Source organism: Echiichthys vipera, assembly GCF_963691815.1.
Source record: "Echiichthys vipera genome assembly, chromosome: 5".
NCBI lineage: Eukaryota > Metazoa > Chordata > Actinopteri > Perciformes > Trachinidae > Echiichthys > Echiichthys vipera.
In genome coordinates this window covers 16044143-16071184 of record NC_139830.1, presented here as the reverse complement: position 1 = coordinate 16071184, position 27042 = coordinate 16044143, and the positions used below count along the sequence as shown (strand labels likewise).

Here is a 27042-nt window from a genome sequence, read left to right as displayed (position 1 = left end):
CATGTCAAGTACACACAAGAGAGCACGATACGGCAACACTTGCATATTATGCAAACAACCAGCGTTTATTATCTGACACGGCCCTGTCATCATGCTGTCTCTCATCCACAACCACAGTGCAGTGCATTCTGGGACTCTGACTTACTGTATATATTCTCTTTCCCCTCCCTCTTTTATTTCCTCTTACATACACTTGTTCTTTGAGAAATTGGCAATACAGTAGACAGACCATGGATTCTGTTGAGGTGATAGTGAGGTTCCACAATCAAGTATTTGAACCTTGCTTTTCAGTTTATTTTACTGTCACGTCGATCTATTTCATAGGGTGACATTGGTGCATGGGTATTTAATAATCTACTTTCTACATCTACTGGAATGTCATTTCAGCCATCATTACCACGTTGCTCACATTAGTGTAATGGTAAGATTATTTGATAATTACTTGACCTGGCTGCTGTGAGTAAAACATCAGAAGCTTTATTCTTTGATGTTCCTTTTATCTTGTTATAGGGAAGGTTTTTGTTGTCAACGTACTCACTGGGGGAATTGTTGGGTCTATGTAAACCATAAATAAGTCATAGAGTGTGGTCTATACCCCTGTAAAGTGTCCGGAGATAACTTTTGTTATGATTAGGCACTGTAAATAAAATTGAACTGAAAATGTAATTGAATTCTTAGCCAATGTGGCAAAAGGTGGTCTGCAGAGAAATGCTGTCAGAAAGCATCAAGGAGAACCGTAAGATTACAGCGTTCTAATTATCATCTCTTTATCTCAATGTTGTCTGTCAGTCTTTGTCTACAGCCCTTGCAAGTTCTTTATACAGGGACATTGGGAAACAAAGGCCACGCTCCCTCATGTGCTTCTCTATGGATGGCTGTTACATTCACAGGCCCAGTGGGACTCTATTAGAGGCTTCCTTTTGTTCACAAAAATGTGATTTTTTTTTTTCAATTATCATAATATTTGAGTACGTCCCATTTAATTCTACGTTTACGGATCCAGCTTTGTCGCCATTTACCTCCAGTGACAACAAAAGATGTATAAACTTCAGACTGAAAATACATTAACTGAAATGACTGTTAGAAGTTTTACAGGCCAGTAGAGTTGGCGTTAGCATTCAGCCTCAGATTAATGAGACTTAACACATCAGTCCACTCACATAAATTATGATAGGTGTGTGTGGGCCATAATTACATTATGTGACACCAGGAAATCAGTTTCTTGTCGCCGGGTCCTCCATAAGCAAGGTTTTCTAATTATGTAAGATAGCACCTCCGCTTCCTTGTGCACACCACAGGGCTTGCGGATGAGATTGATTAAAGAGTGGAACTAGCACTTCCATTTGCCATACAGTTAGACAAGCAGACAGATTGGATGTGGTATAGTCCGCAGTCATGCTTCTCCAAGTGAATAAAACAGCTATTAGACAAACATGATGCACAACATTTTCCTCTGCCGACATACACAAGTGCATGGTTGTTACACACATGCAGGTACATGCACACACATTTGCACGCTCAAAAATAAACAGGTAAATATCTGACAGTGAAGAGGCTGTGATAGCTGTATAGAGTATCTGCTAATTAATGTCAAAGCAGCCATCAAACAAACGAGAAATGCTGTTTATAGAATTTTGAAAATATCAAATTAGTTGAGTTTTTGATGTATAACCATTAGGAACATGTAGAAAAAAAATAAAAAATTGCAATAGGAATTAAACCACTCTAATGATGTTTTTGAAATGAAAGGTACAAGCTGTTTGAAACTAGATGAGTAGATTTGTTATTTTTATAAACATAGCATATGTTATGTGTACATGTGCATGTGTATAACCCTCTTTGATAAAAGTGAAGACTGACGTTTTAGTTGAAATTAGGATGGACAATGTGAAGTAACACAACCATGAAATCATCTGCATGTGATCGCTTGAAGAAAAAAATGGGACAAGGAACTTTAATTTTAATCAACCTCCTTAGTCGCTTTAGCCTCCCTCTGTGAAAAGAGGGCAAAATGTGCAAACCCATTAAACTAAAAGCAGTTGAATGGGAGAGTTGAGAGAGGACATCCCTTTGCATTTTCTAATTGTGAGGTACATGACCTTCACATTTACTGTTCTCTACATCTCATATAAACTGAAGTCTTTATTTGAATCGCAGCCTTTTGTTCTGTGGTAAAGTTTCAGTTTAAATCTCACACAAAGTAGCAGCTGTAAGATTTGATACATGAACCAGTGAATCAAATCTGGTGTATTAAAGCAGAAAGACAGAAAGGCTGGCGTTGACTAAACTAAACTAAACTAAAACTAAATTAGCTAAAATTATGAATCAATGCCCCACATGAGAGTTTGATTAGCTAATGAGCTGCTTCGTTATTTTGTATTTTTTAAAAGGCATCCAAGTGCAAAGCCTGGCCCATAGTGGCTTCTCCGTTGATGCTTTCATTAAGCCCTATACAAACCTGCATTAGTATACAGCTCTGTTTCTGTGTGTTGGCATGTTTTCAGGGAAAACAAATCAGATCCCTCCTGAACACATGATAGGGTGGACTAATCAGCCAACTACAACAAAAACAAGCAGACCTCTAATGAAGTTACTAAAGTAGAAGTCGATGCCAGGATTTGTGGAAAGGAGTGTTTGCGATGAACAAGGCCCGATAAGCAGGCTGATAAAACAAGAGCACTTGAGGTGATCGGTCTTCACACCACTATCAGCATCCCAGTCATATTACAGACCTAAAACAACACCACATTAATTGTACAGTGTCAATCCTAATATACATGTAAATATACTGTAGTATGGATGTGATATGATTGCTTAATTATGTACCAGGTTAACACTTTGTTTATAGTTTATAGTTTTTGAGGGCTAAATTAAGCGGTATTGGATCAATGCATAGACCAACATGCTCGCGGATACCGATACTAGAATTTCAGGCAGTATCGTAAGTATTTCCAATACTTTTAAGGGATGATCAACATAGAAGATAACGGCAGGGTGGGAGAATGGTACCAAGATATCTTACACTTGGAGCACCCAGGGATTACACGTACATTGGGCTTTGGTAATAGATTTGTACCATCTTTAAACAATGATTTAGAGAGTCACATTTTTCTTTGAGGCCAGAGTAGTTGACACAGTTTGAAGAAAAAGTTGATGATTATTACCTTGAATAGCTAGAATTTAAGAATATCACATTAAACGGAAGAACAAAGATGCTAATGTCTTGAATAAAACATATGCTCAGTCTTAGAATGGCAAAAAGCCTCAGTGTATACTGTAGAATGTATAAGTAGATAGATGTGTGAGCTATTTCTCGGGGAAGACTAAAACACGTCTGAATAGAAACAGGTCAAACAGGCAGATGTCTGTGCATCTAATACCTTCACAATGTCTGTCTGAATTGGACAATTAAATAGCAGCAATTTAACTAATACACTTTCTTGACCTGTTGGGCAAATAACTATTACTCGATGTCAGAACTTAACTATTTGACATTTGAAGCTTCTATTGACAAAATCCTTGGACAGAATTCCAAAATAGAATAAAATGATTCATCAGATTAAAACAACTCTCTTTAATGGATATAACTCGTCAGTTTTATCGACACAAATATGTTGTAGGCATCAATCCAATCCAGTAAGGCTATAAAATAATTACGAAATAATATCTCCTCCTGTTAATCTGATTGGCAGTTTCATACATCAGTGATTCACTATGCAGTGGTGCACCGCTGTAAGTCCATGAATGAGGCGCGTGTCTGAGGTGAGTTTACATGTCTGTTATAACAGTAGGACAGTCAAGTGTATGCATTCAGTCAAGTGTATGCGATCTAAACTGTGTAAAAAGTTTAACAGGTGAAGTGACATAACGTTGCTTAAAGTGTTCCAGTTTCAAACACTCTATAGTTGGATCAGTGCTTTGTGGTTTTTTTTTGTTATGGACCACATGGATTGCACGCTCTACCGCTGAGCCACTGTGTGTTTTATGTGGAGTGATTGCATCGCACGGTCAGACCCCTTTTAAAAATAGCCTTTTAAATGCTACACTGTTTCTCAGCAACTGGTCGTATTTTAATTTAAGAGGCAATTTGGCCCTGCATGCTCTGATTAATTTGGTGTTTGCTGGTATACTTCACCACTTCTATAGAAGAAGGTGGTTTTTACAGCAAGTGCTATGCAGTGAATGTGAAGGTGGTTCCTGTCATCTCACAAAGTCACTGATAAATATTTACATTTCAGAACAGAATTTGGCACGGTGTGGTGGTAGATTGAGTGTTAAATTGCACAAATCTCTCCTCCATTCCAACCTTTTAGAGTTCCCCCAGCTGCAGAAACAATCCTTCACAGCCACCACTGTAATCTAAGTCTAAATATAGCATTATACTATCAATATTAGTGTAGCCTAGTCTTTCTCTGCAACTACAGAAATATCGGGGTTAAACAAATTGCATAGACACGCAAAAAAAATCTTCACAGCCTTTGAATATTGATTTAGAAATTTGATTGTCAACATTATAAATGAAGCTTTGAACTATTCAGTACAAGCCATCAGTGTGTTCATTCCTCACTGTGAATTGATTCTAGCTTCTCATTTACCTGAGGTGAGAGGAGCAATCACTCAAGGTAATAATAACCACTGAGAACACATATATTGACTTCCAATTCAAATGAACGCGGTGTTAAATAACTTTACAGTATCAGTATTCTTTAAAAGCGTTTATTTGATCAAAAGCCAAGACCCTCTGAACTATTTCCCCCACTCTCCCTATCAGATAATGTTTTTCTCCCCAATCAAAGCCCATGAGTTGGAGAGCACATTACCATTAATTATCTTGTACAGTAGGTGAAGCGCTAGTTCATTTGATCTGCATTTAGCACTTGATCTGATGGAAAGAGAGATGCAGCCATCGAGTTAATAGAGAAGCCAGCAGATCCTTCAGAAGGATAATGAGTTTTTTACCCTTGGCTGCCACTTTCCAGAGACACTTCAAGCTTCTGTGTCACAAAAAGCATCGCTTTGCAGAGTCAGGTTATGCAAGCCTGTGTTTGGACCCTCCTCTTTTGTTCTACAGTAGGGCTCCATTACTCATTTTTACACCGCAGGACCCCTGGCATAGGTCGAGGTCCAATGCCTTGATTCTGACTTACATTTACCAGCAATTCCATAGTTCACTCCCAAAACACACACCTCAGAGACTTCCGTGGCTCTTGTGATACGTCTCCACAGAAGGAATAAGCCGAGAGAAGGATAGGAAACAGAAACTTTGATGGCAGTATGTGCATGTGTGTTTGTATGTGAATCTACAAGAAGAGGTGCCTAGTTGTATTTCTTAAAAGGTGAAAAAATTTCTTGCTCCATGCAATAAGAGCTTTCAAATGTTTCAAGTTTATACAGCATAATGGTTTGATACTGCTTGTCTTTAATGTTAAAGGGTGGTGTGATTGATGTCAGCCGGAGGTTGACATGTTTACATAAGAAAAACATCTGCATGTCAGGCTTAAAATGCCCCATGAGATCATTTTCCTGTGCTATGCGGCGTTACCTCTGAGGAATTCTCATTCCTTACCTACCTTTCACTGATCCTGTCTTCCGCAATCCACAGCCCGCTATTCCTCAGCGTACCTCTGGGCTACTCATTGATTGGCTGAGATGGATCAAGGGCGAGCTCATGTTTTTACTGTGTGAAAACAGTCTTGCTTGTTTGCCAGCTGCCATGAATTGAACAATCAATTCATGGCAGTCAATTCCTTGGAGACAAAGACATGTCAGAAGTTACATTCAATAGGCGTACAACTACTCGTGTGGATAGATTTGCACTGTGTAAGAAGGAATTTCAGTTGAAATAATTCTCTACATTTTAGTGATAATTTTATTTCTGATGCAACTATGGGAAAGGCATTTTTTTCATGAAAATTGTCCGTCATTTTGACTTAAAGGATTGAGCGACAGAAGACGAAACCTAGTGACTGAGAGAAGAAACATGACATTTCAAAAGAAAGGTTATGAAAGACATTTTAGGAAAGAAAGGGTGAGGCACAGTTAAAGAACCAAAAGACCTGAGAGAGATGGATGTCAGAGAAAACACTGTGCTATTTATAACAACATATACAAGCCTTTTATGAAAATATATTTTCTTCATATCCGTTATTTTTCATGCACACTCGACTGACTCAATTTCGGTTTGTTTGTCGTACCAGATATTCTCAGTTGTGGCTAAATGATTGATTTGTTTATTTATTTATGTGTTCTGCGCCATATGGTTCCCAGCCCATATGGGCCTACAAGACACTGAACAGGAACAACAACCAGGATGGTCACATGACCAATCATAACAAACAAGCTCAAGTTTCACAAGCTCAAACTTCAAGTTCCATAACAAGAAAACAGTCAAAAACATATACAACATACAACCTTCAGACAACCAAAACAAATTGAGCATCTTCAAATTATTTTCTTCACAAAGAAAGATTGCTGAGGTCACTGTGGATGGGGCACTAAATTAAATTAATCCTCAGCAACTCCAAGATCACAAAAAAAGAACAACTAAAGGGGCCAAGAGAAAATATCAGTAATGTGTAACTTCTTTGCCAGCTGAAAACAATTCTTTAATCTGTCTTGTTGTAAGGCCATTGTCATTTAATTTGTAGAGTTTTATGTTTCGTCCAACCAAACCTTGTTCTGCTCGACAATACAGCTATACAACAGAGCTTTTCAGCCTCATAGTTTGAGTTCCCACACACACACTAATGCTTTTTAATCATTTTGAAAGTGAAAATGGCAATAAATGAATTTGTGGCCAGTTGGGTCGTTGGAAACAAGCTGTAAACACAATATTGATATCATCACCTTTTCAGTTGATATGTCGAAGTTGTTGTTAACTTGTTGTTTGGTGCGGATAGATAGCATTCAGTGGTGTGCTTTTTGCTAATAAATAAAAAATTTGCCTGCACCTGAAAACCATACTCATCAGAGCAGTGAGAGTGAACCAAAAGAGTAAAGCTAAAACAAGGAGTTGAAAGACACTGAAGTGCTCCATAGTGCTCAGGGGAACTGCAGCGTCAGTCAGTAATCTGCTTTGGGTTTGTCACCACGAGTGACCCCATCAAATGCATTACATGCAGTTATGACATGGCAATGGTCAAATTACACATAAGAAAGGTCTAATATTTTTAGTCGTGATCTCGACAAGAAATAATGTTGAAACCATAAAATTCCAACTGCTGTGTAAACATTAATCTCCATCACAGGGTTTTTTCCCTCTGAATTTAAAGTGTTGATCCTCGTACAGAGAGAAGTCTAGAGAGATGAATGATGAATATTTATGAGTTTTATATTTGAGTTTTAAAAAACATAAAACTTGTAAAGCCTTACTGTACGTGATCAAGAGGGAGTCCGTAAATAAAGAAATATGTCTTTTGTCTACAGCTTTTCCATCCGAGTATAACCTCTGATGAACTGTCACTGCTTCTCTGTGCTCCTTAGCAAAGCATTTTAATTGGATGTAGATATTGGCTTGCTGTGACTCCCCATAATGATATCAGAATCAGACGAGCGGATATGTCTCATCTTTGCAAGCTGGAGCTAGTTGTTGTTTATTCAACTGTGTGATCAGCGGGGAAAAGGTCATTTCAAACACGGTCCAGCTCTGTATGTAGCTCTGCACGTCTGCTATGATTAGGCTTGAAGCCACAAAGCCTCAACCTGCAGTCTTTCTGTCGTCCATCTTTTTTTTCTCTATTTTTCTTCTCAGTCTTTTCTCTGGCTACAGTACATTTACCTCTCTGCCAAGTTGTACTTAATTGTATTCTTTGTGCCTTATTAATTTCACACCTTTACGGATGGGTGAATTTTATGTCTGCTTTAGCTGTAAATGCAATCTATTTAGCGTGAGAACCTTTGTCCTAACCCATTACAATTACATTAATTACAAAGCCTACATTTAGACGGCTGCTGCTGTTTTTATTGTGTGTTCTTTTCTACCCTTCAGCTTAAAACTATTGAGCTATGTCATATAAATATTAGTTGTGCATGCAGTTGGCCTGAAACATAATTAAGTGATTGATGTGAAATGTTATTACATTTAAGTAATAGCCAGGCCCCTTGGTGACCTTTGAAATTATACTTCTGATTCCACAAACTGTTGGGGTCAAGCATCATGTCCTAATAGAAAAAATGAAATTCATGATTAGGCCTATAATAATTGTTCAGCACATATAAAAGTATATTGGCTATGTAATTCCATGACATTTCCTGTTTGAAAACGACGTGAAAAGATTACGTTCCCTAATTGCCCATGATGACAATCAGACATCTGTACTGTTAAAGGTCACAGAATACATTTAGGATGATAAAATCAATAAAACCAGTCTCTACAGTCTTATTGTTGGGAAATTGCATTATTTTTTCTGCATATAAAATCAGAAGAGGTTATTATTTATATATTATCTGGATCCAATCCCTTTATAATTGGCATAGCTAAGACAGGCATCCGTTTTCTGATAATTATACGTCAATACAACAAATGCATTATTACATAGAGAATGTTTATGACTAATTTCTGAGTATAAAATGTTGTCTCATCATTCTTTATTGCTTCTATGGCAAATTGATAAATATTACAGTAGACTTAGGCAGTGTAGCGTCTCTGTAAAGCTGCTGCAGTGACTAGAGTTTTAAGTCTCTACACTGCCTCTCTGAAAGCTAAACAGTATGTAGTATGAATGTATATTTTTGCTGTGGTCGGTATGTTATGAATATATAGTTGAAGTGTTCTTAATATTTTAAACCTTTTAAGGTTTCAAGCTTTTATCACACAAATCCCATATTAACATTCAGTAGCACTCACCCTTTCAGAACAAAAGTAGATTCCAGACACATAAAGCTGCACCTAAAGTGTATGGATTTATTAACAACAATACCTGCCATAATGAGCACTCTAGATTAATGGAGAGCTGTGTGCACAAAATGCCACCTAAGTATTAGTGCTAATAGATCCAGACACTTTCAGTGGATTGAACTTTTGTAGATATAAAAGAAATTAAATACATACCCTGTCCTAACAGTTTCTCAGACAGAATGATTGTTGGCCATATGGGTCACCCTGGTTTTCATTTATGTGGAAAAACATCAGTTATCCGTGTGGATGATTATTTCTTCCCTTTTTTCTCTTCCTCTCTCACTCTCACAACCCATTTTTCCTTTCCCTTCTTCTCAGCTGCCATCCTTGATGACCCTATGGAGTGCAGCAGAGGGGAGCGTTTGGCCATCACGTTGGCCAAAGATAGCATCAACAGGAGCAGTAACCGCTCCACCACTGGCAAGCTGGAGGTCGACATCTTTGAACTGCTCAGAGACAGTGAATATGAGATGGGGGAGACAAGTAAGTGACACAGTGAAGGAATGTCAACTAACTGGAGTGCAAAAGTAAGTTTGATGTGGGGTAATGGGTCATGGGTAGCAGGCTGATGTCAAAAAGACATCAGCCATTTCAATTCAGCCCTCTGCCTTCTTTTCACTCTGTCTCTCCGATCTCCCCCTCCCCAATTGCACTGAGATACGTCCGTCTGGTTTAACAATATTTTCGTCAAACAGAAGCAAACTAATTATTGAAAATAGATCACAGACTGCCATGGTGCAGGAACACAAAATGAGCTGTCATGTTTTGATAACTGGAGACCTCAAACAGTGTGTTTATATTTGTTTGCAGGGTTGTAGTTTGGCAGCTTTTAACTCTGCTGTGGCAGGGCAGATAAAAAAAATAAATTGTGTCATATGTAAAAATTACTTAATATCTGTCTCTCAAAACAGAGATGACCTGTTTAAATGGGTCATTAAGAGATTTCCAGTAATTTATCACAGAGATGTAACACATGCATCACTGAGGGCGACTTCATTAACACAAGCTGGAATACATATTTTTTATCAATTGTATCAATGCTTCTACTTAAAGGCAAGCCAGATCATTAGTACACTAGGTGGTGACTTGTTGTCTCACACCCCAATGTTTATTGGTTTGGTCTTTTTAATTTTTAATGAAAACTATCCAAAATCGATAAAGCACAGTATGTGTCTGCAGAAAACAACCAATTTAAACAGCTATGACAACAAGTGTCGGGATTGATTTTCAATACAACAAACTCAGGAGCTTCAGTGGTGCCGCTCAATCATGGAAACCCGGCGTCACTTACCACAACAAGAAACTGTATTACTTTCTCCACCTGCTTTACTACAAACCCTTCTTAGATATGGGTTTTCCTGTCTTTTATGTTTCCCTGCGTGTGTTTAAAGTAGCGTGTGTTGGTGTGTGCATGCTGAATTGTGTGTGTGTGTGTGTGTGTGTGTGTGTGTGTGTGTGTGTGTGTGTGTGTGTGTGTGTGTGTGTGTGTGTGTGTGTGTGTGTGTGTGTGTGTGTGTGTGTGTGTGTGTGTGTAATTAGAGGCAGGAATTGGATTAGTGACGGATCAATGGCTGCAGTTAGATAGAAATATCAGAGGGGGACCTCTACCTGCCTAGAAAAGTCCCACCGCCACCTTTAAGCACCCACTCTCGTCTGTGTTAGTATGCAGCACCTAAACGGATGAGTCCCTGCTATTACTGGCAGGAAACCGATATAAATTGTGTATAAAGCCACATAACTCAAGCAAATGTTTGCTTTATTACCGCCGTGTGTGCACTGGAGGACACTGATGGCCAGCGGAGAATGTTATTCCCCAGACATCTTCAACCATTAAGATCTGAAAGGAAACTTGCGAGCACCATCACCTGCAGCTGGATGAGTTAAGATTTTTTCGCTGCATCTTGTTTTTGTGTACACATGGATATAATGTGGCCATCTTGGTATTTCTGCTAATTTTTGTCTATCCATTAGTCCGTCCTCTTGTAATCAGTAAACTTGTCAATCGTTTCAAACTCATTACAGCTCTCTAATCATTCCTAGTATCCATTAGCTTTTATTGATCAGCAAAAATCAATGTAAAGTGGAGAAAATGGACTTTAGTTGACCTACTGACCTTGTAATTTGACCGTGGTGAGAAGCACAGTAATATTCTAACAATTCACAGCGTTAATGGACACTGTGACACTGATGTGGATGTCCAGGGAGCAACAAATAAACTTTGTTGAGGAGTTCTGACAAAGACTTTTCATGCACATTCTCTCGTATACACACACAATGCTAGCTGTGCAGCAAATCAAAGTGTCACATGGGCCAGGAACACGTTGGCTGGCATTCAAATCATTCAGCTACATAATTTGGTCAAGCCATGCAGACAGGTGCAAATGTGTGTGTGCAGGTACTATAAATGTGTGCATGTGTATGTAGGTGTTTGTGTAAGGTGTCAGTGTGTTCATGTCTTACAGGCCCCATGGGTGACTAAGGGATTACTTATTAATCATTCGATTCACTGCCTCTGGATTCACGCTCAGAAACGGTCCCCTTCTGCCTTTTTCACACACATAGCTGGTTAATGCTCTGCATTTGCCCTAATAACCGCCACCAAATTATCACTGCACGTACTTATGCACACATGCTCACATATACATAGTGTCTGTACTTAGGCATATCTCACATCATTGACTGTAGTGGTTTAATTAGAAGCCAGGGATTATAAACTCACAAGAAATGGTATTCTGCTTTCTAGTATGGGGAGATTAAGGAATATGGCTTGTGTACATCAGAGAGAAGTAAAACTTACATTTAGAGCCCTACTGGTCACACGTATACTTGTATATGCTGTCTGATGTGTGCCAATATCAAAACGTTTTATACAGAACATATAATGCCCACAAAGATGCTTGGGGTGATTAAGATGTGGTTCACAAATTAAATGATCAGCAACTGACTGATATAGAACATACAGTACTGATGGTTATTTGGCTATTTTATTTTTATTCATTCTTTATTTTTTATTTTTAAGTGTCATTTCTAGAAATGGTTGACAATGTCGTAAATTTTAGGTATAAATTTATTTATTTAACTTTAATAAAGTTCTTTGTGTAAGAAAGCAGCCTTTTAAGTACCTTTGCAGAGTCATATTGGGGTTCAGTCCACATAGAAAGGTCTATTTTTATTCCAAGTCAAAAATGCACTTTATTGGACGTTATGTCTATGATCTGCAAATATTGTTCCCCTCTAAATTCAACATTCTCAAAAAACCTGTATCAGTCTGGCTCTTCTCACATTCACTGAAATGTTTCCGTCCCCAAAAGTAAAGCCTTAAAATCAGTCCTTGTAAGTGTTGAATGCGGAAAACAAGATGAGATGTGTGTGTCACTTTAAGGGATATTATGGCATTCATGTGTAAATGTTCAAATACCAGATTTTATGTTTTAAGCCTCCAGATATTGCTGCTGTCACTATTCCTGTGTCTGCCTTTGTAACTGTCTGTCACTCTGTTTATCTTTCAGTGTCTCTTCCCTTTTTCTATATCTTTCTGTCTCCACATATGCAAGTTTCTGATATGAATATCAGTTCCTCCCACAAGCTTTACAAGGTCTATAGGACTGTTTGTTTTATGTGTATCACGTTAGGCATATTAATTAGGATTAATGCATTTGGTCTTGTGCAGGTTTCATTAACACATGTAGGTTCAGGTTCCCTTGAGACAGTAGAAGTGCTGGCTCAGGCCGCTATCTGTTTAGAGGTTGAAATAGTCAGCATATGCATCCATTAACATACGGCTGAAGACTGCCTTTTTTTGTTTTTAAATGACTCAGATTCTATAAAAAAGCCAATACTTTCCTGGATAGAATTTTGTATCCATTCCCTTCTCAATGAGTAATTTTCTGTTTGCTTTCAGTGTGCCAGATCATGTCGAAAGGGGTGGTGGCGGTCCTCGGTCCCTCTGCCAGCCCGGCCTCCAACTCCATCATCAGCAATATCTGTGGAGAGAAGGAGGTGAGTTTATGTATCCAGCTGGCAGCTGCAGGTTAGGCATGTTAGGCAGTGTGTTGCCCCAAATGTGACCAGAAACACAGAGTTTGGAACAATGATGCTCATTAGCGGCTGTATGTTTTTTGTCGGAGATTGAGGGGGAATGAAATTCAACTTGTTAGTGAAAATGATGAAATACCTCAACGGTGTCAAAGGTCTTTATTTCAAGGCTGGACATTTTATTTCCTCCATTCCCCTCATTAGCTTAGAGCAGTTTGGCCCACCAAGACTTTCTAGCCACAGTTTTGAGGTTTTATTTCTAGAAACAAATAATAACAAACAAATGCAGAAGTAAAACATTTGTGTTTTCTTTTCTGAAAATTGAAGAAAAACATGTTTTCCACAATTCAAACATGACTGAGTGGATTTGGCTTCAGGGCCTGACTGCATGCAAGCAGATCCCAGCTGGAGGCTAATTGGTTTGTCTGAACTCTGACATGGCGTGTTTCGCTGTCTGATGTCAAGAGACGGAGCACCTTTGAATTATACAAAACCATAAACTAGATAAAAATCAATTACAAGTCAGAGAATATATCTGTGATGGATTTACTGTCATGCTTTGGCACTTTTACTAAATTTGTTACACTTTGTTTTACACTCTTGTATAGAAATCTAGTTAAATTTTTAAAGTGAATATTGATTGCATCTACATTATCTCCTATGTACTAACTGCTGCAGATTTTAAAAAACTACATGTCAGCTTTCCTTCAGTTTATCAATCATTCAGATTTCACATCTGGTATGCTCCCCGCCATAATTGGATTTGGTCCACAGAGAAACCGCCTTTTTAACTGCATGAATTTGATCAGCATGACTATTAGAAGACATCCCATTACCATCCCGGTCTCTATAATGTCCTCTGGTACAGTACAGCTCGTCTTTCTAATGAGACATCAGTCTGTTGTAGTGGTAGACAGACCATGGACTCCCTGCTGCTTAAAATCTCCAGTGGCACTGACTTGCGGGGCTTACTGCTTTGAAAAACTGTGCTAATACTACTGTATGAATATTAAAGACTTTGGGTTGTTAAGTGATACATACAGAACAGTCATAAAATACCCTAAGGAGTTGATACCGGCCCTATAGATTCACAGTTTCTCCACACTGACTGAAACCTAACCTTTAATTATCTATACTTATTGCACATGTGAAAGGGTGGGTAAATCTTTTGGATGACCAGAATTCTTGAAAACTCAGCATATCTTCCATATTTGTCACAGATAGAAGGATTATAAGATCTGCTGTCCTCAAGTCTTTGTCCTTAAAACACTACATCCGGCCAATCCTATCACTAATTCTGTAGTCTGAATGGTATTTAGTATTTACACTCTATAATTCAGAACTGCTGCAGTGCCTGGGGAAAGAATATGTGTTACCACACATAACGACAGCTTCATAGAAACATTTCAGAATCAGAATCAGAATCAGAAATACTTCTAATCCCAGGGGGAAATTGTTTTTCGTTTCAAACTCCAGCTATACAAACAACATATTTAACAACAACAATATTATACAGATAACATATATTTGTAAAAACAGAAATATAAAACAATATATATAAAACTATTTAGATATAAAATATCAAATGTACGATATTAATATATACAGATTAAAGTGTTTGATATGCCAGCTGAGTGTCCATCTCCATCCACTCAAATGAAATACTGCATCACTCTTAACAAACGTCTTCTCCCAAATGCTCTAGATGGACTTGTTTTTAGGTCAAGGGCTTAACATGTTTTGTGCTGAGAGCTGCATTCCATTGTCAGCTGTGGCTCCTATTCTTCTTTTCTAATCTGTGTGTTGTTAAACAGTGAATACAGACTACTTCAGTAGTATTGTTATTGTGATAGAAGTGTTACCCAGAGCTTTGTAAGTCGTTCTCCTTCATAATTCCCTTTCACCAGAGCCCCATAGTGTCCATAATTTGGCTTGGGATTGATGGCAACACATTAAACAAAATGATGCTCAAATGTATGCCAGGTATGCAGTAAGCTTTGGAACTAAGTAATAGCCCTTCACTGAAAATGACAAAAACTAAATTATGTTAGTAAGTGAGTATCAGTCATATATTGACAATACTGTCAATACATCAGGTATCCACTTTACTTCGTTGTTGTATTAGTCTACTATTGTCATGGTGTTATATTTTACAATATATATTAGATACTTTACATAAATATAAATATATTTATATATGTCCATTAGGGGTGGAACGGTTTACAAAATCCACTGTTCGGTTCATATCATGGTTTTCGGGGTCACGGTTTTTCGGTTCGGTTCGGTTGTTTTATTCTGTTTCTTTTAGATTCTAAAAATACCATGTATCAGATCTGTAGCCTAATAATTAAAAACAATTTATCAGATATTCTTAAGGACATGTCATGCAATCATGCAAAAACTGAAATAATGAGGCAGCTTGTTTAGGGATTACTGTAACAATCTTAAATGAAAGTGAAGTGAGATGTTGAAACAGTAGGAGACAGTAGGCGGCATTTACGCGTTTATATATTTAGTTGGCAAAAAGGTAAACAATTGTTTGCCTTCTAGGTAAGAATATAAACACTTTTACATTATCAAATCTTAGAAAAAATGAAGAAAATAGGTTTTCTTGCACTAAAATACGCACAAACAGCAATCACTGAACTGACTGAAATAGGCTACATCAGGGCTATTCAATTAATTTGGAATTGAGGCCGGTTGACGAAAATGATCCAAAACGAGGGGCCGGAAAAATATGAGCATCACATTAATGGATATTAATGTGATGGATAAAACAATGCAGCGACATAGGAGTGCATACAGTATATTGTCTTTATTTTATCAATGTAAATATTAGTCACAACATCAAAATGCAACAAGCTTGTCAAAAAACAATCCTTGTTAAATGAACAAACCTGTTAACCAGAGGTTTACACTCAATTATTGGACTAAAGAAAAGTTCAAGGCTCTTGTCCTTTACTTGAGTATTTTATTTTCATGCTACTTTATTCTTCTACTCCACTACAAATCAGTGGAAATATTCTACTTTTACTGCACTACATTTATCTGATTACTTCAGTTACTAGTTACTTTACCACGCTGACAAGCACATATGAAACATTAGTTTATTCATCACAAACTGGACTGACACAAATGAACGTAACATAAATGCAGAGTAGCATGATTTTTCTGAAAATGCCTTCTCTACTTATCCTCTTTACACTCAGATATGGCTGCAGAGTGAACACAGGCTTCACAATGACAGATACTAAAACTTCTGTCCGTTCTCTGGTGAACTGGCGTTTTTTCCAGAGTAGAAAAAGACATTGATGTGGTGATTGAACCACGGATTTGACCAGACAGAAACGAACAAACAGAGCGGAGCTTAGCGAACTGTTGCCAAGAGGATTCAAAAAACCCACTGGAAGAGCATAGCGAGAGCGTAGCGAGAGCGTGCGTAGAGTTGTGGCCGTGTGCCTACAGGGAGCGCGTGGAGCAAGTCTCACAGCATGCTGGGTTTTTTGACGCGCTGAGATGGATACGAGAAAGGACAGTGGTCATGAAGGCTTACGCTACGTTGCACCTCATAAACCGAACGGTAAACGTGTGTACCGAACCGTGACAAGCGCACGAATGGGACAGATTTTTTAATAAACCTTTCCACCCCTAATGTCCATTTGAGTTAATGTCAATGTTTACTTTTTATGTTGTTATGTCTATTTCTGTGCAAGAACATCCAAATTCACACCTGAGAGTTGTTAATTATTATATTGACTTACCTAATTAATTCATACAATACTGTTGTAGCTGTTTTTTGTTAGGAAGACAACAATTCCTGCACTGACGTCCAAGTCTGTTGCACTTGTGGTCATCATCGGCTCTGACATGTTGTTGCTCTATCGTACATAGCGAAGTGTTTTCAGAGCAGCAGGACAGAACTGCAACTGCCAGACAGTACTGAGAATGTAATTGAGCCCATATGTAGGTCATCTTTGCAAGTTCTGTGAAAAGTGTTTTGGACTGTAAGAAAGATTTGAAGTGTTTCTTCTCTCACACGTTTTAGTTGGAAACATATACTTTGATGTGCTGTGACATGTCTCTCACCTTACAGTATCACTGAGAAGACTGTGTTTTAGAATTCAAAAGGGAGCCACAAAGGACCACTTTGCTTCTTCTTTCACCACCAGTAAAAGGGGAGAACACACTAAATATTTGAGTCTCTGGAAGATCAAAAAATATGTAGTGATGTTGTTGGTGTTGCCCCTAACTTTTATAATCACATGTTATGAGATGTAATGTGTCTCCACCCACAGTACAGTATGGTTCCTAAAACATTGAAGTCAGTTTATCAGGAAGAGATTAGGGATTTTGATATAGAAATATTCACAAATGCAATTTTAGACACATCGTTTTCATAACAATTAGACAACGAATGAATACACATAGGGGGAACCTGTTTCTTTGGGAATACTGTGCTGTATAAAATCCATCACTGACTACTTAAAAGCTGGCAGGAAATTCATGGAATTATCAAGCCCAGTGGTGCTCAGTCGTGGTCATCAGGACCCCACTGGTTTTCATTCTAGTCATCAAATCAAAGACTATTATTGAATACCTGGAATGCATAGCTGGAATACCAGCAGTCGTTTTGTTTCCTGAGGATCAGGATAAAAACCTGACGTTCTTAACTCAGCGGTCCTCAATCGGGTGCCATTTAGAGAATGGAGTTTTTATTCCGACTCAACAACACACCAGCTGATTTTACTGATTGGGTCCCCTTCTCAGGCTTGATGTGTGTAAATCAGTGAAGTCAGCTCCTAGTGTGTGTGTGTGTGTGTGTGTGTGTGTGTGTGTGTGTGTGTGTGTGTGTGTGTGTGTGTGTGCACGCAGGGCTCCAGACTGCAACCAAATAATAAAAAATTTGCAGAATTAGCTACATTAGCTCACATTAGCTCCACCGCCCGGGAGCTAGGCTAACAGAACACATTACTAGATAAACAGGAATGGGAGTCCCGTGTCTCCAGCGGAGATTACACCGGCTATGATATAAAATAAAGTTTGGAAAACAAAGACGAAACACCGGCTTGTCGAGTCAAGTGCAGGCACTCCTGTGTCTCTAGCGGAGATTACACCGGCCCCGGGAGTGGAGTGCAGGCAGCATTTATGATCTATGATTTAAACTGATATTCAACACAGTACCATGCTCATAGACTGTAAAACACCGACCCTCACGGCCCGATTCCTCCCGCTGCTCTAGATTAGCATCTAGTATATGTGTCTTAGTTAGCAGGCTATACAGCAGCTAAAGTTAACACGGTGTGTTCCTAAACCATCTGTTTATACAGTTGATCGCAGAGCACATCATCTTGTTACTTATGGTAACACCACCACACGAATGACCGCAGTCCAGGTGAGATGACAGAGTTAGCATGCTAATCCTGACAACTAGTCTCCAGAACGAAGTGAGGGCCAGAGGCTAGCTGTCACTCAAGAGGCCGCGCCCCATCTATTCATAAAATTGAACCTCCAATAAAATAAAAACTAGCCTCCTAAGTGCTGTCATTGAGATATGACTTAAACATACAGGCAAGAATGTTTTTTTAGTAGGTTTGATTATGCTGTGAAAACGGGCTGTTTAACATGGGGGTCAATGAGAAACTGCTCTATTGTGCAAACTACTCCTACTGGACACTCGGAGAACTGAAATTTTTGGCACTTCCGTATTTGATCAACTAGGATGTCGCTGTGGTGGGGGCTTGGACAGAGTCTGCAGCTCCCGAGCCGAGGACTGTGTGTGTGTGTGTGTGTGTGTTTATGTGCGCGCGGGTGTGTGTGTGTGTGTATTCTTTGTCTAGCAGAGAAGGTCACATTGCTCTCGGCATGATCACTCTTAAGGGGATGACTGTGTAATGGCCCTTGTGAGCGTGGCCTTATTTTAGTGGTATGGTGTCAGCTAGTTTTTACATAAAGCAGATATTAATCATGTAGTCTATAAATTAAGTGTTTTTAGTTTCAAAATCGTTGAGCTTTGTCAAACTATGATGTGTTATTTGCACTGGAGTTCTTACTCTACCAACAATAAAAAATAGAAATCTGAAATATTACTTTAAGAGGAATACAAAAGTATTAGCATCAAAATATACCCAAAGCACCAAGAGTAAAAAAGTATTCATTTCAGCCCATTTCGGTATCATATATAGTCCTATTATATTACTGGATTATAATAAGTGATACATTAATATTTACATAATTTTAATGTTGCTGCTGGTAAAGCTTGCTAACCTATACAGTTAATGTATATCATAATGTACTGTATAGGTTGATTATATGTCATATTAATAACCTAAAATAAGTTGTAACTAGGTATTGAATAAATATAGTTGAGTAAAAAGTACAGTATTGGCCTCTAAGATGTAGTGGAGTAAAAGTAGAAAGTAGCTAAAAAAATTAAATACGTACGTAGTACAAGTACCTCAAAATGGTACTCAAGTACAGTTCTTGAGTAAATGTTACATTTCACCATTGCACAGTATTAAGAACAAAGAAAACCCCTGGTATTATAACAAATCACATCATCGTGCCCCAGGTAATGCCAGTCCTGCATGAACAGGGCTAAAGTAACTCAAATCTGTTCTGTTCTGAGAACATAAAAGGTCTGTCACGGTGGGAAAGAAAAGGCTTCCCCTGCTGAGAGAGGAATAAACTGAAACCGAGGTGATATCATACCAACTTGGTAAAGTTATCCTTGATGAAATGAAGAGTGGGAATCTTGCAGAACTGTAAGTCAGGCTCATCCGGTAGCACATAAACCAGCTATCCTTGGTGCAATAATGTAAACCTTGAATCTATTCTCTGCAGCTGAATAGTCTGCAGCATACCTCTGAGGACTGCTCAGCACGAGACCAGTAGATTGGGTGGTGGATGCAAGCAGGTGCTCCTGCCAAATGTTACCTTTTGACTACTGCCTGCCCCCTAAAAAGCCTCTGAAGCAGAACAACAAATCCAAAGGCAGTCCTAGTGTCATCTGATACGATTATGAGCTCTATAATCAAAACAGATTTCATGAAGCAACCGTACATGGTTTTCTTTCAGCAGATTTGACAGAAGTGGGTCTTTATTAGACAACTCAAAATACATGATGCACTGGTTGGTTGTTGTAGCCGTGTCTGACATGGGTTGTTGGGAGGGATGGCGGCTCCGTGTTGTTGTTATTTTTTCCCTTATTTTGTCTCTGTCTTGTGCACTTGTCTTGTGCACTTGTCTGCAAAATTGAATAAAAACATTTTGAAAAAAAAAGGAATCAAAGAGAGGTGGAAGGGGAAACTACATGACATGTCACCCGCTGCTTTGCTGCACAGGTTTCAAAGCATGCGATTGTGACACACTCAGTCAACAGCTGCGTAGGTATTCTGAAACGTATGGACCTCCATAGCGTGCGTACGTGCATGTGAACAAAGAACTCTGACCACCTAATCCCGCACTGTGAGCATAAAGCCACAGATGTTGGTGGTGGCTGGTTGCCTGTAACACTGGCAGCAATATTGCAACTGACAGACCCCACTAGGTGATCAGCATATCATCTACCACTCCCTATCAATCACTCCATGGGTTCCACCACTGCTGCAGAGGCTATTTCCACCGGGGCGACAGAGGAGTGGGAGTGGGCCCATCTGGGTTTCACACTTATAGGGAATAATAGAAAAACAGCTACTGCTGAGAAGAGGGTTGACTGTGTGCATCATGTTGGCAGTTTGTTTCCATTGTATGCATCCTGGCAAGCAAACTGTGGGGTCAGGATTTTGAAGGAGGGTGGATTAATATCAACTGATGAGAAATATTAACTGGAGCTTTGGATGAGAGGCACCTGCTGCCATACAGGGGCTTGTCTGCTGGCTGCTGCAGCCAACCAGAATACCTGGAGTGAGTGTGTAGTGCAATGTTCTTGTGTAATGTTTCCTGCGACTCTCAAGGAGAGGAAATGTGTTTCTTATTCATAAGTGGTGACTTAGATACAGTATGAGGGAATAGTCGATGGACTATATATCCCCCATATATTCACACAAGGCTCCATTTAAAATTCCCTTCTTATTATTTTCATACAAAGCCTTGGACTAAGGACTAATTGAATAAATGTCAGTGATTAAATTTTCATGCGCCAAATATTTTATGTGAATTCAGTTTTTATCCCACTGCTCTTTTCCACCTATATTTCAGTTCAAATGCTTTTACTCCCTGTTTTTACCCCTAACTTCTTCTCCTCTACCGTAAAGGATGAAATGTGCAGTATCCCTGTGTCTGCTAAAGAGAACACATTCCTCAATGATTCAAACATGTGTCAGAAGTGGTCATGAATATTGATGTCCCGTCTGAAGTCCAGGGGTTGCTTTGGGCTTGCAAAGCCATCTGGTTGCAGGAGTACAGAGAGATTACACTCCTGCATTTCGGTAGGGTGCTGTTCAGGTTGGATTTAGAGGTGAATCTGAGGTCCGCTGGGCAAACAAAACACGCTGGATTGAGGTTGGGGGTCAGGAGTATAGCTCATGCCCTGGAGGTAGGCAATAATGAGGAATTTGTGCTTTCATATACACACATAGATGCAAACACCCAGAAACCCACAAACACAATTCTGACTCACATTGATGCACCCACCCAGAAAATGCATTAAAAGAGTGCATTATTAAAAGTGCCATTTTGAGATTTTAAAGTACAGCATTATTTTTTCTTTTAAAGTTATCTGTGTTTTGCTGCATCATGAGCTCTGGTGTTTGAGGGAATGCTGAAAAACTCAAATCAGTCCCAGTCAAACGGAAAACGGTTCCTTTCTGAGTCTAAGTTTAATTCCAAGACAGTTTGGAGTCAAGCATATTTCTCAAGATTACTTTATTAGAAGGCAAATGAACTCTGAAGGATTCCTCCACATGACCAGACAGGCCCTACTGTTGAATAGAGTCATCAGACAAAGCTGCGGCAAAGTTGATGGCTCGTGAATGGATACTGAACAAATTCGAAAGCTTCTCTTCAAGCCCTCAGAGTGAAAGATTTTACTGGTCCAGTGTCATTATACGGTATGTCGTTATTGTAAGGCATTCATAAGGTCACTCATTGAAAATGTGCCAAAATCTGTTCATTAATTTGTTCATTCACATGTCCAGATACCCTGCTGTGTTTGCATTTAGTGTGTGCAGAGCTGTTCAAACTGATTTAAATTAGTCGGTTGTCCAGCAGCTTAGTACTCCACATGGTGTGGAGTTCCATTTTGTGACTTTAAAAGCCAGCTAGCCAACACAGAAAATCCTCTCTGTCCAGAGGCCATTTACACGGTAGCTCTGCTCACTTTAGACCGTCTCCCTGTCAGATGCTGAACCATGGTTGGTCACAGCGAATCCAGCACACCACATCTTTTGTTTGTATCTAGCCATCAACAGCTCTCACACCTGTGGATACCAGCAACATCCAAATATTGCCCTGCTCTGTAGTACCAAGTGAAAGGAGAGAAGACTAAGGGTAGTGGTTTGTTTTTAACTTGATAGCTAAGCTGTGTTCTTATTGTGATAACCATTTGCATTGTGGAAAAAAAAACGGTTGGATCAAGTAATTTGTTAGCAAAAATGCTAACATGCACTGTTACACACCATTGCGTAATGTAGTTTTCATTTTCTTTAATCAAAGGTTTTATCAGCTTCAGAGTAGATTTATTTTTCTTGAGGCACTGCGATTTACAACAATTAGAGATGAAGTAACTGTATTTAACATAATATTTACGCCTGTCTCTGTGTATCAATCAAACAGATTGCTATTTAGATTAACAGGATGACATCTTTTCTGACTACAGTTAATTCTTGACTTGGGATAAAACAAATCTCACCTCATCTCTTCATCAGAAGATTTAGTTTGCTCAGTTGCCATGGAGACTTTCAATTTTGTAGTAGTGCTGTTTCTGTTTAGTTACTGTTATTTTTGATAAACAATAAAGACTAAGCACCATTTTCTTTTTCTTTCTTTATCTTTAACACATTTCTAAAGGTTTTAAATGATAAATCATATAAAAACGTTTTTACTTTGCCACAATGTAGCCACAGTGTACAACTTTGCTAGCTAGTGTGTAGCATCGGATCCTGCAAATAACTTTTTCAACTGATTATATTGTCAGTTGTGTTGAACAGATTTGTTCGGTCTTGATGGGGGAGTTGAAAAATCTTCCTGCAATTCAACAAGACCTGCCCAGCACAATGGCTTATTTTCCATGCTGAAAATGCTACCTGGCCCATTTTTATTTCATGAAGCATCTGAGGACAATCTGGATCCAGAGTCAATGAACAACCTTCATTCTTCTGTCGATATTACAAACACCTCTTTCCTCTGCTGCTTTGACTGACACTATTCTTCTCTTTCTAATTGGTTTGTGTACCTTCCCTGCAGTTTTAACCAATCTTTACCACCTTTGTCCCTCCTCTCATATCTGCTATTACTGCTTTTATAGAAGCTTCAGCTCTTGTCAATCTTTGTCCTTATTCTCACCTCATTCTTTTTTTCTCCTGTCTCCTCTCGTTCCTTTTTTCTCATCTCACCTCCTCCACCTGTCTCTTTCCTGACATTTCCCTTCTCCGACTTTCTCTCAGGCACATATAAATGACCACCAGGCCAATATCTGCCATTGTTACGAAAACTAATAGAAAATAGTATTCAGAAGCCTGCTCCCTCTCTCTCTCTGCCTTTCTCTAATCACCCTCCATCAGTCTCACGCTGAATCTCTATGTCTGAATGCGTAGTAGTATTAGTTCTGCTGTGTCGGTCTTGTTCTGCTCGGGGGGTCAGCTTATGGTTCAGCTCTCCACTGTAATTGGGCTTTAAAGCCAATATATGTAAAATCAAACGCTCTACAGCCAAAAGCAGCGTTAGTTTGTCAGCAAGTGGCATGTCATTGGTCACAATGACAACCAGTAATCAGAGCTGATTAAGCAGAGCTGGTCTGCATGTTTCTCAATGCAGTATGACCAGCTAGAGGAGGAGGAAGTCGATCCACATCACTATGATGTACTGTATGAGTTGGAAAATTTAAGCTGCAGCTTGCTTGTTCATGGCTGTGCAGGAGCAGTAAGGTGCCTATTGAATCTCAATAGGATTCCTGCATTTTTCAGACACATTCGCAGCACACACATTCTTTCAGATGTAAAGACATGAAATGTAATGCAAATTAGAATTTCGTTTGCTACTTTCAATGCATTAAGACGTTTTCATCTATTTATTTCACTTTTAGGCTCTCCACTTGACATTCCTTATCATCATTAGGATTCATTAGGATCCAAAGAAAGTAGCTATCAAATTTGTCCTCCAGTGCTTTCTTTAAAAGGTACCAAAACTTTCTCTGTTTAGATTCAGTTGCTATTTCAGCTTTGCATTCTGTCCGTCTGCCTGAGCTGAATCTTAGACTAGAGAGAAGTGAAAGTAGAAAAGGTTTGATGGTAGGTGCTCAGCTGAAGAAGTCTCAGAAGCTGCATCATCCCTCACACATTTATTTCCCTTTTTGGACTTAAAAAGAGCTTTGCTGTTTGTCTCAAACTAGAGTTTATAAACTTCTAGTGCTACGTAGCAACAGGTCAGTAGACAGTCCATGGCTCTTTCCTTCAGTGTCATTTCAAAATTCTCAAGGTAATACAGTGGATTATTTTATCTACCTGGAGGATCAAATGTAGAGTGTGGCCGCTAGGTCATATCAGCTTCATTCTATAAACCGGTTTATTCATCATCATGGTCAGTGACAGACAACAACCACACCCATGGGCGGATCATGACACAATTGGCCCCTGGGCACAGACATGCAAAAGGACCCTATCAACTCTCCTAGATAAGAACAAGACTCTTAGACTTTGTGGCAGTTAAGCATTTCTCCATGGTTTTGTGTCTCTTTTGCCAGGTTTGTGTCGCCCCTTTTCATAGTTGTTGTGAGTCGCTTTGTAGTTGTTATGGTTCCTTTGTAGTTATTTTATGTTTCTTTGTGGTCATTTTTACATATCTTTTTGGAAAGTACATTTCTCTTCGAGTAACATTTTGCAGCTTAGGTCCAAGGGGACCTCTGACACTTTGGGCCAATTCAGTAATCCATCCATGGCCACACCCACCTACATTTCTTTTAGCTGTACCTACATTTTTACTTAATAGCAATCTGTGTGTACATTAATTCCAACAGCAGATACACTTGGATATATCGCATTGCTAAACTAGCCAAGAGGATCAAGAATCCTCAACATTATTGTGCATGTCTGAAATGGTTTTTGTACTGGTCATATTTATCTATGATGTATAATGTGTTTTCTGCATCTCTTTTGGTGTAAATATTATTTTCAGCAAACGCTATCAGGATAAAGTTCATATTATTTTTATAAGCCAGCTAATACAGGAGTTTTGTTTTAAACTCTAATACCGATATTCAATCTGTGACATATTGACTGCTATGCATTAACAAACCCACATTTTTGATAAAGATCATTTCTTTTTTTGCAACCATTTTTTATACTGAGCCAGACATTCTTACATTTAAAAAAGTAACTTGTTGCTCTTCTCTGGTGGAAAAAACTTTAATCTCTGTGCTGCAATTACTTCCTAGTTGGCAGATTTTTACTATATGAGACCTATACTATATGACTATACACATATGGCTGTGATAATTATAGATGTTAAAGTTTCAGGAACACATAAATGAAGAAAGTTAACTCTAAATCTAAGTATCTTATATGGACTGTCATAAAGTAAATTAGCATTATTTATTTAAAGAATAATACTGTAAAATACATTGTACATTTGTTGATTTATTGAATAGAAGCAAATGTTTTCCCCCGCAGGTGCTTTGTCTTTAAGCTTGTAGCTGCTCCGTAGCCACACCCTCAGGGATAAAATGACACAAAATGATTCGTAATGAGTTTAATATCATTCAGATGATGACTAATCAATGACACCATAATTCATTTCTGTAATGGTTGTGTCTGTGGTAGTGCATACAAGTGGACAAATCTGTAAGTACATTTGATTAAAAGAATGTGGCTGTCAAACTAAATGTTACTACGGTGCAGGATTCCTCTGTTCAGTTTGCTTCCAAACAAAACGCAGTTGTTTATTCTGTCTCTGCCCGATCATAATTAGAGGAGTACAGCTGTCGTCTGCACCTCTGCTGACCCTTTTCTCACAACACTATTGATTTGTCTTGTCAAGGCTTCACCGACAGAACCACCATATCCAAATCCGCTATCTTGTCAACAGAAAGCAGTCTCTTGTTTTGATCACTGAGATCAAAGAAGGAAAAATGTGTAAATCCCAGGTGAGCAGCAAACAAAATGTATTTCAGTTTAGCTGATTGTTGTCATCAAAGGTAGGAAAAGGAACTCTGCTCCATGTTACATTGCTGCTTTTAGTTCAACATGGCCAGCTGTTTCAAGCAGCAGAGTTTTGTCTTTTGTATTGCTCAAACCAGCTGATGGTGCTCATCTTTTTCTGCCAGCTGCTCACTGAATTAATACTCTGTCGTTTTTCCTCTGCGAAGTGAAATTCTTCAGGAACATTTGAGTCTTTTGTCTCACCATCAACATGTTTGTGTTCTTCTCAAATACCAAGATTTGTTGTCCAACTGTTCGCCAATGTTGTGTAAAGCTAAGCTGTGCGTTGTTGGGGTGGTGTAAGTCAAACGTTTGGCTAGATTCCCAGAACTGAGATAAGCCCACTGTTAGATTAAAGAAAACTACTCTCCCAATCAAAGCTCCCTATAGAAGATTTTGGATCCAACAATACAAACTATAGAACAAATAGAATTATGGCAGGAATTTAAGAGTATATTTACTTGTAAATGTTCCTTAATTTAATCTCGGGATGTGCATGGTTAGTTGACTACCATCACAAATTGAGACCAGAAATACCAGTCTGTAAAAAGTTTTTTTCAAAGTAATTATTAGCTGGCCATGACTCCCTCACACCCCGGCAGAGTCCCATTCATCCCACTGGTCTTTGGTCTGAGATCAGCCGCATCTGCAGTAGCAGAACTTTTCTTCTGTTCTGCATTCATCACCCACACCTGACTCACTTCCACCCCATCTTGTCCTGTATCTCCTGCCTCCGCCTGCCACCACGTCCTCTTCTCAAAA

At 38.8% G+C, this 27042-nt stretch overlaps 1 protein-coding gene across 1 annotated transcript in view; it reads left to right on the top strand.

Moving 5' to 3' along the window:
* grik4 (glutamate receptor, ionotropic, kainate 4) overlaps positions 1-27042 on the top strand; it is a gene marked incomplete at its 3' end in the record, with an annotated part of 235141 nt that overhangs the window by 101924 nt on the left and 106175 nt on the right. Inside the window, exons 3-4 of the mRNA XM_083913261.1 lie at positions 9215-9379; positions 12798-12895. Coding sequence (XP_083769387.1) covers positions 9215-9379; positions 12798-12895 — 263 coding nt within the window. The remainder of the gene's footprint in view (positions 1-9214; positions 9380-12797; positions 12896-27042) is intronic.